This window comes from Amblyomma mixtum, chromosome 6, assembly GCF_055824585.1.
Source record: "Amblyomma mixtum isolate Tamu chromosome 6, ASM5582458v1, whole genome shotgun sequence".
Classification (NCBI taxonomy): Eukaryota; Metazoa; Arthropoda; class Arachnida; order Ixodida; family Ixodidae; genus Amblyomma; species Amblyomma mixtum.
In genome coordinates, this window is record NC_143017.1 from 76194258 (window position 1) to 76211977 (window position 17720).

At 50.0% G+C, this 17720-nt stretch overlaps 1 protein-coding gene across 7 annotated transcripts in view; it reads right to left on the bottom strand.

Annotated features, from left to right (window-relative positions):
* Positions 1 to 17720, bottom strand: part of da (transcription factor daughterless) — a 146132-nt gene that overhangs the window by 124657 nt on the left and 3755 nt on the right. For all 7 annotated transcript variants that reach the window (XM_089548206.1, XM_089548211.1, XM_089548210.1 and 4 more), the window contains exons 4-5: positions 16062 to 16087; positions 12864 to 12896 (exon numbers count right to left, since the gene is read on the bottom strand). In XM_089548206.1, the coding sequence (XP_089404332.1) occupies positions 12864 to 12896; positions 16062 to 16087 (59 nt within the window). The remainder of the gene's footprint in view (positions 1 to 12863; positions 12897 to 16061; positions 16088 to 17720) is intronic.

The following is a 17720-nucleotide window of genomic DNA, read 5'->3' on the forward strand; positions in this document are numbered from 1 at the left end:
GTACCCGGAAGAACGAATATTTTCGTGTCGCGGTGTAGTTTACACACCTGGAGGAGGAATAGAACTTACCGTATCCTTTTTAGGGTACTCAGGTGCTGCCATCTATCGACAGAAAAAGTTCAAATCTGAGTTGCCTTGTAGCTGGTGAGCCCTCTTAACGCCTACGCGCATATCAAATGCGCCGCCACGCACTAAAAAAAAAAAAAGAACAATAAACAGCGCACACGCGAGCGACATTTACTAGATACATTATACACATACGGACCGCTACGGACAGAAAGCGTAAAGGGAGCTTAAGCGCCGGCTAACCGAGATCGCGGCCGAAGCAAATGAGAGGGGATATCTCTGGTGTAATCGAGCCGCCAGCAAAAACGTGTCAATGGCACCGAACGTGGGCAGGGCGAGGCAAGCCCAGCAAGTGCGAGAGACCCCCCGGCTCAAAGCGGCAGTAGTCAAGACTGGCGCCCACGAATTGAGCTAATCCTCCTCGCCCCCCCCCCCCCCGGCAGCAGTGCTTGGCGACTACAGAAAGGAATGAGAGAGAACCACACAAGAAACTAAGCCATCGAATCTAATTTAACCAGCAAGTTAACGGGGGAACAGGACGAAAAATGGCGCGCAGAAACTGGCTCAGGAGGAGGAGGAGGAGGCACACGGGGCGCTAGCTGACAGCTGGACATTCACTCCGCAAACGACAATTTTTAAGCAGCCAAGGTGGAACGGAAAAAGAGGAAACAGGACTGAAAAACATATTTACAGAAAGTGAACAAACACCCACAGGGCCTAGAGGCACGAGACACCAGCCGACCCCACTCGGGCAGTGACCGGCTTGCTTAAAGGGACACTGGAGACAGATTGATTTGATTTGACTTATTTGGGGTTTAACGTCCCAAAGCAACTACGGCTCTGAGGGACGCCGTAGTGGAGGGCTCCGGAAATTTCGACCACCTGGGACTCTTTAACGTGCACTGATATTGCACAGTACATGGGCCTCTGGAATTTCGCCTCCGTCGAAATTCTACAGCCGTGGCCGGGATCGAACCTTCGTCTTTCGGGTCAGCAGCCGAGCTGCCAGAAATAACCACTCAGTCACCGCGGCGGGATGGCTGGAACTGTCCTCAGGTAAAAGCAACGCCGATGATGGCAACGTGCATAGAGGATGGACGCGGGAGGGGTATCTAGAAGCGAGCAGGAAAAAAAAAAAACGGGGGGGAGAGAGGCAGGCTGTTTGTATAGCAGCGGAAAAGTTTTTTTTTTTTTTGTACCTTTCCACGAAGGGCCACAACGAATCAAGGGGGAAGGAGTTGCACGAAAGGAAGCGTGGTTGGACTGGGGTGAAAAATAACAAGGCAGGTGTTTGGAGGGGGAAAAATCAGCAGAAAAAAAGAAAAGAAGAGAGAGAGAGAGAGACACAGAGGCCGCTTCCTGCTACCTGTCAATAACGTGAATTTCTTCACGTCATCTTTCTTGATTAGGGAGTCTTCCTCCCGGCTCTCCTCTCACGTTTTACAAGCGCCCTTTTCCGCCGAGACTCTCCTGAAGGAATGCATGCTTTACGCGCGGTGCAGCCACGTGGGCCGCAAGTGGTGGTGGTAGTGGTTTATTTAAAAATAAAAAAAGTGAAGCAAAAGAGTGTTGCCGGCCGCGAACTTGATTACTTTTGTATTTTGTAAATAGTGTACAAAGCTCTCCCCTGTCCTTTCTTGCTGTCGCTCCCGTCTATACTTCTCACTATTATCTCCCTTTCCTTTTCATTTCCGCCGGCTGCAGCTCGGGTGCTTAAGATATTAGATAGCAATTGCCGCGGCCGGCAACACTCTTTTGCTTCACTTTATTTCTTTTAAAAATAAACCACTACCACCACCGGCCGCGGCAATTGCTAGCTAATATCTTAAGCACCCGAGCTGCAGCCGGCGGAAATGGAAGGGAAAGGATAGTGAGGAGAAGTATAGACGGGAGCGACAGCATAATTCTGTACAAGTGGTTTTCAGTTGTGTTGTTCCTTCTTGGTTCCCTAAAGGGCTACTCCGGCGTTTTCTCTACCTCCTCAGATTTTACTGAAATTCTGATAGCAGGCTCTCCGCAGTTGCCTGGAGCTTTGTGCCAAATTGCGCAACGGGGCGGTGTTTTGTTGCATCCGAAATCATTTTTAAAATTACCCATTTCGTGGCCTCAATAGGGGAGGTTTCTACGGGCAACCTTGAGTTTTTCACGTCACTGGATGCAGGGCTTTCGATATTCGCTACGAGTTTACTGAACAACAGTTTTCTAGCTTGCTTTTGACGATTTCGGAGAAATAATGTCCCATATGTCACTTACAGTCGTCAGTTTAGCCAATCAACGCGCACACAATAGGTTTCGTGAGAGCATTCGCGATACCATAAGGCGTGGTCTGACATCACCGTTTGGTCGAAACCCAGTTTCGGCATCCTGGTTTTTGCCGTTTTGAAATACATAGTGTTTGTATAAAGAACTGCTTTCCGCAGCCGAGAAAACCGCGGCAAGTAACGGCGCAGTGTGGGAATACGGCCTGAATATTTCAGTGTAGGTAACCTCACGATGGGCTGTGACAATCACTGCCTAGGGCTTAGGACGCAAAGCACACAGCGGGCATGCGGACCCACTACGTCTTCAACAACAGAAAAATCGACGCCACCATGTCGGCGGTAACGCTCCGTAATAGCCGCGGTGCAATCGCGTCACAATCAGGCTTCTGCCGGCCGCAGAAAGCACGCTGCCACGGAGAATGTCGCCAGTCGCTGGCCGAAGCGAGGTCCGCTTTCGGTTCTGCTGTCTGTTCGGCGGCTGACCCACGATCACGCAGCAACATCGCCAAGACGGCGGGCACCAATTGCCACGAATTAAACAGCTCGCGGAATGTTTGGGCGGACGTCTTTATTCACAGAGAATGTGGACGCTTACGATCAACAAGACCGCGAAGCAGTGCCACCCGCTGGCGGCAACACTCCATCCTCTGTGAACACGCTTGCTCCCGCCGCCTCACGTGTCTGCCCATCGGCAAACACCCAGACGGAATCACCTATCGTTACCGCGCTCCAGACTCGCATTCTTCGCCGAACTGTCGGAGACTGACCGCGTCGCAACGACCTCCGCAGGACGACGACGCCTCCTCTGTCCGCGGGCGTCGCCACCTCTATTGTTCGGCAGCCACCTTGGAAACACGAGGCGGCGGTGGAAGCCGCGTAATGGGCGTCCGTCGTCGAGGATGAGGAGACGCGTCATCCGCCTTCGGCCAAGGGAAGGCGAAGAGAGTGGATGACGGCCGAGCAAAAGCGTGAACGTGTGTGGGCATTGGCGCGCGCCAAGGTCTTCCGGTGTGTCTGACGGGCTGGCAGGCACGGGGGCGGAGGAGGTGGCGCCTCGTCTCGTCTCGCTATGTCCGCGGACAACAAGCCACTACGCTCCACGGTGGTCTCGCCGGCGGCGTACATCGCGGTAAGCGAAGCCAGGTGAAGAAACCACTCTAGTGACTGACGAGACGCCGCCCCAACAACCACGACGGCGAAGACGACTCGACACTCGAAACTTAACGGCGCAGACCGCCACGACGAGGCTGAACGACCATCGGCGGCTCCAACATTCCAATCGGTAATGTCGTCGGCCACTTTAACATACAAAAAGAGCTAATCAAACAGAGCCCAGGTAAAAGTGGTTAAGTGCGTGTTGCCCGACAGCGGCAACGCCAAGGATCGCAGCGTGCGCGGTGGAGTGTGACAACTTTTGACGTGGCTTCTAGATGAGGTAGGGTTGGCTCGCGAGAGCATGGGCAAAACACCTCTGGAAGCTCTCGCATCATGCTCCTAGCTTCCATTTTTGTGCAAAAACTGGTGGGAAGTGTAGCTCGAGCCACAACCAAGCGGCGGCGGCGGCAATTCGAACTGTTGGCAGACGTGCCAGTCTCCGTATTAAGCGCACGATACGCCACGCTTCCTCCCAGAACTGGCACGAACGAATAGGCGATGTTCACAACGAAAAAGGTAAAGAGAAAAAACACAACCTGCAAATAAAAAACCGGATAAAGGAGCTTTATATTTTGTGCTCTCATGGGATAGCAGCAACACGAAGACTAAACCAAAGACCTTGAAAATAACGGTGGCCACACAATAATGCGCCTCGTGAATCTGACAGGCAAGGAAGGGGCAGAAAGGTTGGGGCGAATCAAATGGCAGTTACAAAAAACCGGGTAGGAAACAAACCGGAGCAATTAATATCAGGTATTCCTTTGGAAGTAAGGGAGGGGGGGGGGGGGGGGTGCATGTCATGACACTTGCGTACACGACGCAGATGCAATGGCAGTGGTGACATATGTGCTAAAATTTACACACGTGCAAAATGGGACTGGAGGAAGGCCAAGTGATGCTAACGAGCCGCAAACTGTCCGGCTGCCTCACCCAAACAAAAAACTTCGTAGAACAGCTTGCTATTTCAATATCTTGTAATTGTACATAGTGCACATTGCCGCCCTACCCCTATCTATGCTTTCTTCTATCGCTCCCCTTCTTTCCCTCTCCCTCTCCTTTCATTACCGCTAGCCGCAGCTCAGGTGCTTCAGGTTTCGATGGCAGATGCCGCGGCTGGCAATACCTTTTCCTTTCACTTTTATTTTTATTCACAATAAATAGCCACTAAAAACAACATCAGCAGCAGTTTTCATATGTAAAGTAAATAGCCTAAGGCAATATGACGGTTTCTGTCAACGCTGACGCCGCTCGCTTCACCAAGTCGTCGTCGTCACCGCTGAATGAACAGATATTAGTGTGGGCTTAAAAAATAAATAAGAAAAAAGTGCCCTGCCCGCACCGTCTTACGACACAACGGGCCGCTGAATGAACAGCGAACGAAGCTTTGTTAGCACGACTAGGCCCCAGGTTTAAAGCGTCGCCCACCCACAAGACTGATTCTGGATATTCCGAGAGTTGCTAGGGGGCGGGATGCTCTGTTCGGCCCCCATAGCGGTACAGCTCCAGGAAGTGGACGCTGCTAGATGAATCGCCGACTCCACGAAATGAATCGCCTCAACAAGTTACTACGGCTGCTCCGTTTATGCAGCACAAAGGCGGGCTAAATTTGCGAGAAATAATTAGGCGTATCGCTTTTCAGCCGCAATGGCGCTACGGGCGGTTAACGAGCCCCTCCCTGATTGGGTCAACCCCATATAACGCTCTACTCAAAACCGGCGTACGCAAGTGCAAAAATTGCGAGGGACTTTAGCGGCTAAAGTGCTGAAAGGCGAAAGCCTGAGTGCTGCATTCTGCTACGCGATTGTTCACTGCACATTTTGTTGGTGCATTAATTAACTGCCAATTAATGACGCTTAAGCTTCGCCTTTAGGAGTGGAACGCGACAGCGTGTTGTAGCGCTGCCACGGAGTCCATTGAACGCCACCACCCGTTCGGCGCGATGCCTTGTCCTTTGAACGCAACGCTTTTTAAGGAAAGTAAATGGCGCAGTAATTCTCTCTCATCTTGGTGGACACCTGAGCCGCACTGTACAGGAAGGGAGGAAGTGGAGTGAAAGAAGAAAGAGGGGCCGCAATGAAGAAAATGAAAATTGTATTTGAGGAAAGGAAATTATGCATTAACTGTCTCGCATATCTCAGCAGCACTAGTCGAAAATTGTATTTGACGAAAGAAAGTTGCGCAGTAACTGTCTCACTTATTTCGGTGGACACCCGTCAAAATTCGCGCGTGGTGACATCACGACAATTTGGACCAATCTGAAACTCGGAAAAATGCGCCTTGCTCGTCAGTAAATTGTTTTTTGAGGAAAGGAAATGTATCTTTCTCGCATATCTCGGTGCACACCTGAACCTCGCCGTAACGGGAAGGGAGGAAGATGGGAGTGAACGAAGACACCGTATTCACTAGACGCACCTTTGTTCATTCCAAACCATCGAGCTGGCATAGCGGAGTGGTAGCGTGCTCGACTCGCACTCCAGAGACCGGGGTTCGATTCCCAAGCTCGGCCGATTTCTTACTCGGTTTTATTTATTTATCTGGTCTGACTAGAAAGGTTAATTGGACTAATTGGTTAAGTAAGCAATTAACTAAACTCAAACTTACTTGGAGCCTCACTATACGATCCCTTTAATTGGTTGCATGGTTAGTAGCCAAAGTACAATTGGCCCCGTTTGAAATTCGCGCACTGTGACGTTACGACCGTTTCGACCAACTGAAAAGCGTGACATTTCTTGTCGACAGCTCCTGCTTACAACGATGAGGCATTAAAGGCTTCCGCCTTAAAAAGAAACCTACTAAGCTCGGGCAAATCATTCTCAATCTAACAGTACTGAGGAGAAAGAAAAAAGCGTTCGCACGTTCAAGGTCGCAGGAACCCCTTAGCCTCAGTCCCTATATCTCCTCCGAAGACGAATAGGCCTCCTAAGCCCAACGCGCGGTCCTGCCAGGATAAATGACCCGCCGCAGATACGAATCGCCTCGACCCAAGAGCAAGAACGCGGCTGGCCAGCGAAAGGGCTAGGCCACGGGGCGACAGTAGAGAGATGGAGAGGGTGCCGCGGGGCGTGTGCCGTAAGAAGCGTGGGCCGTTCAGAAATGCAGCGGCAGGGACGAACGGACACGCAAGGCGCGCGTAGAGAGGGGGGGGGGGTCACGCACATGGGCCCGGTCTCGGAGGCGCCGCCGCCAGCGACGGTAGCGGCGGTGAGCAACCCCGAGGAGAAGGCATGCCAGCGGGAGCGGGGCTTCAGCAGGAGCGGCGCCGCCCCTCGCGGCATCACGGAGAAGAGGAGAGGCACCCAGAGCTGAGGGGGGGGGGGGGGGGGGGGGGGGGGGGAGTGTCGGTGGAACAAGCGCGAAAAACGAGCGCCGCCAACCTCGTTTCCGCCTCGAAGCGGAGCCAAGGTACACACGCGGGGCAGGGCAGCCCTCGGGAGGAGGAAGGGGGAAAGCGTAGGCCGAGGCCGCCGGAGGCACAGTGCTACCTGCGCGCAACGCGAGCGAGCCGAATCAAGTACACACACACACACACCGAGAGGAGAGCGGAAGGGAGAGATCAAAGCAGGTCGCAATGATCACACACGATACTACGCGCGCGCGGGAAATCGGCCGATACACCTCACTCACCCCCCTCTTACACCCCTTAAAGCGCCTCAGCCTTTTTCCCTGGAAGGTAGGGGGGGGGGGGGGGGGGGGGGGGCAAGCAAACATGAAAATAAAATACGAATCACGGCGCGGTGAAGGACGCGGCGTGAATGCGGTTCCGAGCGACCGTCTTCCAGCGAGCGCAGCAGCTCTGGATGAATGAAAACTCGCTCGTAGTAGGGTGAGGGGAGGAGGAGACGGGGGCCCGGCCAAGGCCGAGCGCGCCGCTGCACTGCGAGACAGGCCGACGTGTTCGCGAGTGAAAAACGGAGTATTTGCCCACCGCCGACACTTGCCGTCCGCTGTAACCGCCGCCGACGATGGTACGGGACGTAGCGGCCAGCTTTGGAGAACCAGGCCAGTGGGTGTCGCCACACCCGCGCAAAAAAGAGACAAAGACAAATTTTTCTAAACGCACCAAGAAAGACTGTAGGCGAACAAACAGTGGCAGCCTTGGACCCGGCTATGCAAGCGCGTCTTCCTTGGATGCGCACACAGCGATTAGGCGCAGATTAATCGCACACAGCAGCGGAGCGCACGAGAGCGAGCCGATCACGAGAAGGCCGGAAGTAACAAACAACGTGTGCGTGGGCCCAGACCAATCACGTGGGCCCAAAACAAGTGAGTCGGGAACAAAGCTGGAAGCCAGCAGACCGATTTGATTTGCGCGAACGAATTCGAATCAGACACCAAGACCTAAAGAGAATGGCGCATGTTCACAAATCGTTCGCGGACTACGGGACATTTGCAAAGGCCTAAAGATACGCGGAGTACGGCACGTTATTCTTCAACTCTTAAAACTGTCGAATTCAGACGCTCAAAAAGTGCTGAAAGGTCACTGAAGCGCTATCGTGGAAGTCCAGCCAGTGGGCAATCAACGCCTTGCGGGCGACTCCAAATATTTTGAGCCGTTTATATCTAGTTGTCGTCCGTAAGTTCGAAAAATTGCGCGAAAAGACAAGAACTGATAAAAGAGCAAAGCAACAAAAACCAATACACAGCATATGCGCTTTTATCGTCGCCCGTCCTCGCCTCATTGCACCCTTTTTTATCGAAATTTATATCTAATTATATCTACTTTGGCCTCACACTTATAGACATTGTTTCTCAGTTATTGGCACATCGTACAACATCTTTAGTGGTACACACATTAAATGCGTTCGAAACTCACAACAGGGAACACACGTAGCTCAGCAGGAGTCCAATAATAATAATAATAATACCTGACGCCCAACACCACGGCACTGTGGGCTGCTACAACCCCCCCCCCTCCCCTCAACTTTCTGTGGTCACATGACCATAGAAGGTGCATTCTCAACAGCACACACATCCCAAACTGATACCTGCGCGGAGCATCTGAACCTCGCAGCTACCGCCATCTCCCCCCTCTTTTCCATCTTCGTGAACACTCCATAAGGCCTACGCTGTGTTGAAAACTGCAAAAGTGGCCGAAAAAATTGCGAGGACACTTTTGCAACTAAAGTGTTGAGAGACGAAAGCCGAGGACACTATGCCGTGACGACTTCCGGTGGCTATATCGATACCCAAGGTATACATCTTTCGGGGATCTTAAGTGTTAATCACGCTTAATTACACATTTTTCTATCTAATTTGACACAAATCCGACGTTCTTCCGACCATTCTGCGGCAATTTTCACTATGCCGTGACGACTTCCGGTGGACGTGACGTCACAACGTTCCCGTGGTTATATCGACGTCCGCGCTATTTCGACGCAATTTTGACATTTTTTATTGTAATTATTTAACTAATTATTCTACAGTCATCAAACGCTGCTTCTAGGTTCATTTTTTCCTCCTCTATCTGAAGCAACCATTCCTTTTCTCCTATCTTCTTTAGTTTCCGAGTTAACACGCTGCCAAAGGTGTGACACCCTCTGCTAACGGAAGACAGTATGAGCTCCATTGAAGACTTTCGACTTAAAGCACCTCCCACGCAAACGACACGGCCGCTAGCCGACGGCATGTGCGAACGAGGCATGGGACACCGGCCGGCGTGCACCTGCGGACAGGAAGCGGGCCGCGGCCGGTGGACGTCCGGCCCGCGGCACCGGAGGGTCGCTGCGTGCACAGGCCGACTGCGGTTCCTGCACGGCCCGCTGCGGGCGGACGTCCGCCTCGGAGAGGCGGGGGCGGCGGCCACTCGCCCATCTAGTGGTGGTGGCTGACGGTTCACCACGTCCACCGTCGCCTCTCGCGCGGACGGGCCGGACTCACGGGTACCCCACCGCGCGGACAAGCAAGGCGTGTGCGGAGGCACAAAAAAGAAAAGGAGCAGGGAGGGGTCACCCAAATCCTCAGAGGAGTAGGAGCAGGCGGCGTTTTACAACAGTTTCCTTTCAAATACAACTCAAACAAATTCCCAATCCAACATCTGATACAATTCCTATCCTTGCCGGCCGATCCCAGCAATGACGACGACTCGACTACACCAAAGAGCGAAAAGCATCGGGTAGAGGGAGCCGGAACAGGATGGCGAAACAAGAGGGCCCGCTTCGAGCTTTCCGACTTGCGTAGGAGCTCCCTAAAGATCACTCGGAAAAGATATTGCAACCCGCCCAAAGTGCAAATTCGAACAATGATTCCCTAATTACCGTGATTTAAGTGCCACGCCAGAATAGTGAGAAACAAAACTGACACTTTGAGCCCCCAGCTGGCTGTACAAGAATATGCCGATGCATACTAGGAGCCAGTGCCCATGATCCCGGAATCGGTGCAACTAAGAAACTGTACTAGAGCAAATAATAAAAAAAGGATATATATATATATATTTTTTTTTTTTTCACAGAGGCTCCACAGGGACGCTCCATGCGCCCACCCACCGTCACACACACGCACACAAAGCGAAAAAAAAAATAAAGTTCATTCGGACGATCTACGAGGCGTCGTTGTGAGTGCCGCCGGGTTACCAATAAAGCTCCGTGAAAAACGAGGCACTAGTAGCGCACCAAATACACACCCTGCGGTGGTAGTGCTAGTGGGGAGAGGCGAAAAAAAAAACCGAGTAGCGACTTCATCCTGTACTTTCACTCCTCGTCGCCCAAACACCCACGACGAGCGCAGTCGTCACGCGCTGCGGGGCCCGCGCGCACACAGGAAGGCGTTTTACATTCCAGCCGGCCTCCGTCACGCGATCCGCAACAAGCTGGAGCTGCAGGGCTACGACTACAGCGTCGCCCCGCTCTCTTCGGTAGTAGCGGGTGGTGAAGCTCTCGCCCCCCCCCCCCCCCCCCCCCCCCTCTCCCCTCCCCAACCCAGTGGCAGGCTTCCCTCTCTCAAAGGGCAGCCACGTCAGTGCGCATGGTCCCCGACTTCGTTCGCCGCCACAAGCCGTCATCACAACTGCACCCCCAGCCACATGCGTCAAGGGCAAGCACACCAAACAAGCTCTATCCGCTACCTGCACGATTTGTTACGAGTGGTGACCGCTCCTGCAGCTACGCACGTCAAAAAAAGACGCACGACCGCGAAACGCGTGGCTATACTTCGTGCCTCCGCATCAACGGCCCTTCGAAAGCCGGACAGTTCGAAGCGAATTTCTCCACAAGCGCGACCATCGCGAAAGGCATCCCCGCCTCAGCCAGCAGCAACATCTGTCACGATCGGCGAAAACGCGCACTGAGCCAAGCCTCCCTCCCTCGAAACGCCAGCTACACAGCTTGCGATCGCAATCGAAAAGAGCAAGCGCGGTCCCTATCTTAAACACCCGGAGAATGAATGCAAAGTAACTTTTGATGAGCGCATCAAGATTTGGCCGAACGCCCATCACAGCCGGGGGGGCCAGCCCGTTTCACGCCATCTCCAAACGGCAGGCAGGCAACTCGTTTCCAAGGTTCGCCAAGACGCCTGGCGACCTCAGCAGCCGAGGCGCCGCGGCGATATACTACGGCCCGTATACGATAGACCTATAGCTGGGACGAAATACACACGGAAGGCAAGCACGGCTTCTTCGGGTGCCGTCTGCCTCGCTTCTCGTGAGTTCATCCGCCGTTCAAAAAGAAAAAAAAAAAGAGCCTGTTCCCGAGCGCAACTCCTCACTCAAGGCCACGAAACCTTCGCTCAATTTCGGTTCCTTCTTCCCTTACGCACAGCCGCGGCGTGTGTCACTCAAAAGGGTGATCGAAAGGGCGCGCACATCGGAGACACGAGGTGAAGGAGCAGCGAGCACGACGGCTTCGCCCGCGGGGAAAGACAAAGAAGCCCGACGGTGGCAATTAAAACAAGAGGCTTCCCGCACACGCGCGTGCCCCGGGAGGAGAAGATGGGCTGACGCGCATCACCGAGAGATCAAGGGCAGTCGATCGAATACGCGGGAGGTGCGCGAACCCTTGACCTCCACGGTGCCCCCTTCTCGCGGCGGCGAGGTCGGCCCCCACAGCTTGGGGCACCACCACTGCCGGTGGGGGGGGGTGTAGGGACACCCCAGGGGCGCCGATGGGTGAGCAGCAGCTGCCGTGTCGGATCGCGGCCTGGCCAGCTGTTAGGCCGATGAGGAGGGGGAGGGGGGTCGCAATAGGGCGTTCGTATAATCTACAAGGCCGCTGGCGTACGCGCTGCAACAACCGGTCGACTGGCGCGACCACACCGGCTTCGACGAGGAGGTGGCCTGCCTGCCGCGGCTGCCGACATTGGTAGCGCTTCTCCCAAGGCGGAAAGCGGCGACCCCCGTGAACATTTAGAAAGCGTCGCGGCTCAGAATAATAACTCTGGTAATTTTTCTAGGAAGTTTCGATGAGGAACGAATCCAGCTTCATAAAGAAAGGCATGATATACACAGCGATGGATGTGCTGTATGCGACGGCCCAGTAGGCATACGCACGCCTCTCCCAAGCACATGAGGGACGCGATCAAATCACGGGTCAAAGCAGGACATCCAAAGAATGAGTCTAAACACTGGTTGATGGATTTCAAACCTTGCAATCTCGTGAGTGGCCCAGTGGTCAGGGTTCAAATACAGAGCTATCATAGAGTGCCTAATGCATGCCGAAATGTGAGAGCCCAGAGTGGTTTCTTCTCTTCTTCGGAACAGTATGCACTGTGGTGCACAGTAATGAGGCCCATTATCTGTTAAGATAGATGACTACAGATCTATGCCACTTGCATGACTGGAGGAAAAATAACCCAGCAAATAACCCTTGCGCTGGTTCTGACCTAATACAGTGACCACTTCGCAAGGCGGCACACAACTCTGGTGAAAGTGCAATGAGTGCAGTGCATTCACCCCGCGAGTACAAAAAAAAATCACCGGGCAACTGGCCATGAAAGAAAAAGCTTCAGCACATGGACACAGTGCTGCACCAGTGATAGATTGTACACAAATGTGACATGACCATTTTTATGTTACTCATTACCACACAAGACTGAAATTTTAAAAGGACACGGTCTCATCCTTTGTATGCACCTTATACACATCCATGTTAATCTTTGGGGTGCCCAACAAGAGTGCCACGCAAAGTACAAGCACACCACAACGCGGGCTGGTATAATATAACTTGTACAAGTGATTCCACGTCATTTCTGAATCTCCCACCACCACCACCGGAAAGTGATGCGTAGGGCATGACGTTGTTTCAGCAAATGGCGAAGGGCAGGAAATTAAGAAATGGAATCATTCGGGAAGGAATCGGTACATTACATCAACCCTACGCGCTTCCGAAGCCGAAAGGCACAAGCACAAGGCTAAGGCGGATGAGAAATCATGCAATTCCATGCAGCACTCACCCAGTGGACGTCCAAATCATCTGGCTCTATGACCTGTCCGCAAAACAAACGTCACAAAGCGGTCAAACACCCACATTGGCACCACTCAGGAAGCAAGGGAATGTTTCCAAAATGCTTTGCAGAGCGGCTTATGACAGACTGTGATTGATTTCAGTTTTCAGGTGTGTGTCCTGTTTGCCCAGATTAACCTGTGAAAAATTAGTGAAGTGCAGTAACTGGCCATAGAATGACACATTCATGGAATGCAAAGTGGAAAATAGGGGCAACCCAGAGAAGTGGTGCCAAACTGCCTGGCCAAAAGACAACATCCAACTGGCACAACGGAGCAGACAGCTGCCTCTTAATACAGAATTACAAGGCATTATGGGTAGGCATCGCTACTGTTCGTGGAAAAGCCAGTGACAGCACTACCACCATTTGTGTCAATATGCATTAGGAAATGACTAAAACACCCTAAGCACAATTGAATTCCTGTTTTTGGAAATATTTTTGAGCACACAACATAATGTAGAAGTAGTATCTTCACTGGTACAGTAGTTTTTAGCCTCAATACTTAGGAAAAGAAAGAAAGAAACAAAGGCTCAAAGGAAGCCCTTCACAGTTATGCAGTTCTACACACATGGCACTGTTACAATAAGGGGTAAAAATGCATGCTTTAACAAAGGCCACGGAAGTAATTAGGTATATGAAATAAGTCAACAAATCTTAAATTCTTAAAAAAAAAACGAACTTCACAACCAATCTGAGCCAATGGCGTCTGCAAACAGGAGCGTAAGTGCAAGCCCTTAGGCAACACAACTACTCGGCACTCGAGCCAAATAAGAAAGTATACTGGTTATAGGACAGTGAACAAAAAAGAAACAGAAAACTGTGAATGATGAGCTCCAAGGGTGAAGCTTTATGTCTGGTAAGTTTCAGCACAAAGAACCACTTCATGGATTCAAAGTACTAGACACTCCCGTGCCAAATGAAGTAGCACCTTAGCACTTAACGCTGAATACATGCACTGAAGCTATAGTATTGCTTAGCACTTGCATTACAATTAAAAGTATAACCCACAAGATGCAAAGCCTACTGAAAGAAATTTTTTAAAAAAGAAAAATATTTGCGTATGGAAAAACGCAAGCATATGTATGCCAAAACAACTTCAATGTAGAAGGTCAACCTTTTCCTGCATCCACTTTGTGCCAATAGTGCATGTATTTAACATGCTTGCTGTGCTAGTTCAGAGATGACACCCACTAGAACTGGACTTGCTTACATTATCGTCATGAGGTTATCAAGTCAGCATTATTGGTGTGTCAAAATGTCTTTCATCAGATAGCAATTATTGCACAAGTTGCGCTCGAACACAAAGAGGAGGGTACATCACTAATGGCACTGCCTAATTCTTTCTAGACGGCTCTATGATTTAACAACAGCTAGTTCAGAGCACCTGAGGTACCAACGTGATATGGTACATCATTAAGGTCTACTTCCAACCAACACAGGTGTACCAAGTGATAAGAAAACAACACACTGATGTTGCCTTCGTGAGTACTCCTTACAATGACAGTTACAAGGCTTACAGGGTGCCAGAACAACATGCCATCGATAGGTGCCTTTACATCTAAGGACCTAAAATCTGAACATGTTAACATATTGACTGTTCACATTCTTCATTTTTCACACTAGTCAATTCAAGCAGGGAGAGCTCCACCAGGAACTAACTATAAGTCTGAATGCCCAATGAAAAAAAAAAATTATGGACAGTGCATTGAAAGAATTAAAATTCGGAATTCCATGACACGACACTCACTAAAACACAAGTAGGTCCAGGTAAAAAAAAAAGCTATTTGCAAAGTGGTGCCCTAGCTTCAAACCTCTACAAACCACCCGAATAAGTGTATGCTACCGAAGATCGAAAGTGCACATGGCAATTATCAACCTAGTCAAAATTTCAAGATGAAAAAATTAGACATTCTGCAATATCAAAAGATACAAACATATTCAAGAATAAAGAGTTTCTTAGAGCACAGGGAACAGCTTGGTGGGGTTGAAAATATGTGCACAAGCCAATTACCAAAAAGTAAATCAACAGAGCTAATAAACGTGGACCTCTACAAACAGTATGAAAAAACTTACCCTTCTATAATACCAAAGTTAAATAAAAGATTCAGTAAAGCAGCTTCAGGTTTAGAAAGGCATGTAAAGCAAGTACTGCCACTGCCTAGATCATGCCCCAACAGCGCACACGTAAACCAGATCTAAAGCATCGGCAAATGGAATTGCAGACCAATTTTCCCGTGGGATAGAGGAAAGTAGCATACAAGCAAATTTTTCAGTTCGTATTCTCTTTTTCCTTTCGCAAAGAATGGCTCATATCTGCGACACCTTTCCCGTAAAATGCTGTTCTCAGCTGCGTTCCGAGACATGGGTGTGTGGAGCCCTTTTATGACCTATATAAGAGGGAGCGTGCATGTCAATCAAAATCGATGAGTGCATGCCTTTTCAAATTGTACCCTTGCACGGTTTCATCTTAAAAGGACACTGGGAAGAAGTTAACCAGGCCTGTAACAATAGTTTACTGCGTTCTAATTAAAAACAGGCTGCATTCACTCAAAGCAGCACACAAATATTACAGGCTGTGGGTCTCACAACACACATTCTTCACAGGCCTTTTCGGAATCAAATGTGATAGCCATGCCTAATACGATTTACAACAACAAAACTCTTACTCTCAAATTTCGGCCCTTGCTAGGGTCACTAGAAATCAGTCTCCTCCTTTGTTCGCAGGTACGTACACTTCGCCGCGTTTGGAGGAGGCCACACGAAAACGTGCGAAAGATCCCAAAGTGGTCAAAATGGAGCCCTCCACTACAGCACCTCTTCTGCTCTTTCTTTCACTCCCACCTTCCTCTCTTCCCTTAGGGTGCTATTCAGGTGTCCATCAAGATGCCAGACAATTACTTAGCCATTTCCTTTCCTCGAAAACCATTTTTCCACAGCAAATTGCTACATCATGCTGTTCTGCACACAAGAATGACACAAATTTTGACAGACCAATCCCAGCATTAAAACAAAATGTATTTTGCTGTTTCCAGTCAAAAATGTTACCTGGAAGTGATTCTTTCGTGCACAAACTCACAGAGCCAAAAAAAAAATTGTGTCCACACTTTTTGTAGCACCTAAAGTAGAATAAACTGGAGGTTTACTCACGTCTCTTTTCCTTTTGTTCGCTATACCTGAAAATGAACAGAAGAACAGTGAGACAGTGCTCAGCATAAAGCTTGGCGTCAAAGCTGAAGAACAATACTTACAATGGACTAAAAGAATAAAGCTAGAAAAAGGAGGGAAACAAACAAAAAAATGTTGGAACACGCTGTCTTCCCTTCCCTTTTTTCTTGTACAGCCATTCTTCACCTCATTCTATTGCCTTTCTTGCTTTTGATTCTATGGCTGTTCGCACTTAACGATGTTTTTCAAGCTTCAAAACAAAGAATATTGCGTGACAAAAAAAAAATGGCCAATTCTGAGAAGCTATCTTCTCAATAAAAGCAGCTGCACTTAGAGGCTGGCAATGAGACGTCGAGATTGCCAAGTTTTACTTCTAAATGTTTTCATTGTTTGTTAGGTTACTGGTATGCCCTAGTAATAAATACAAATTTGCATTATGAATACTTGCATAGCAATAGCTACAAATTACCTTAAGCAGCATTAAAACTTGTGTTTGCAACACAATCACAACAACCGTTAAGCACGGACCAGATGTAGCTCCCTCCAAGCTCCATTTTGGCCTTCTAACAGAACATCAAATATTGCACAAAGCACAGATAACAGTTATTGAGCACTACACTTGTCTATTTCAAGGTGATCACACTAAGTGCTAGTTATGCATGGCAGTAAGAAATATGATGCTAACCATGCCACCACATGCATTATTTTTAATAGCAGCAAGAGGAATAAAAAGCGAAAGGACATCTCTAGCTCAAAAGAGTGCTAGTAATAATACAATAAGAACTGATGATAGTGAATTTTTATGGTGCAAGGGAGTCTGTGGCCAAACAGCGCCATGACAAGGTATTTTTTTTTTTTCAAGCCGCCGCGGTGGCTCAGTGGTTATGGTGCTCGGCTGCTGACCCGAAAGACGCGGGTTCGATCCCGGCTGCGGCGGTTGAATTTCTTTGGGGGAGAAATTCTAGAGGCCCGTGTACTGTGCGATGTCAGTGCACGTTAAAGAACCCCAGGTGGTCGAAATTTCCGGAGCCCTCCACTACGGCGTCTCTCATAGCCTTAGTCGCTTTGGGACGTTAAACCCCATAAACCAAACCAAACCAAACCAAACAAGGTATTTTCGTTTTGCTCAAGGTGGGGTCAAAGACCCATTTCCCAAGCATTTCACCCTGATTAAACCGAGTACAAGGCCAGGGGAAGCTGGTACCCATTGTATCACCGGTGGGTACCCGACGGCACAATGTGAATCGTGCAATACAGTATTGTATTACACCATCCCTCACACTTTTCCCTCTGCCTGTCAGGTACAGTTCTCCCAACCCACTCGAATGCCAAGCAAGAACCACATGGAGAAAGAGCAACGAAGTGGTTCGCCTAGCTTTCACTCACTGCCCGTGAACAGTACACGGAAGAACAAGAGGGCCCTCACAATTTTGCCTGTGTTAGCTCACAAACTACACTTCCTGAAAAAAAAACTTGTTTTGCTTCATTCTTATGCCGTTTGCACACACTTCAGACAGATATTACCCACTGCATTACCATAGTGGTTAGGACACCTTGGTGCTGAGAGCAAAGTCTCGGGACTGAATCCCAGATGCATTTTAAAGAGACACAAGTAGCCGAAATTAATCGGAGCCCTTCACT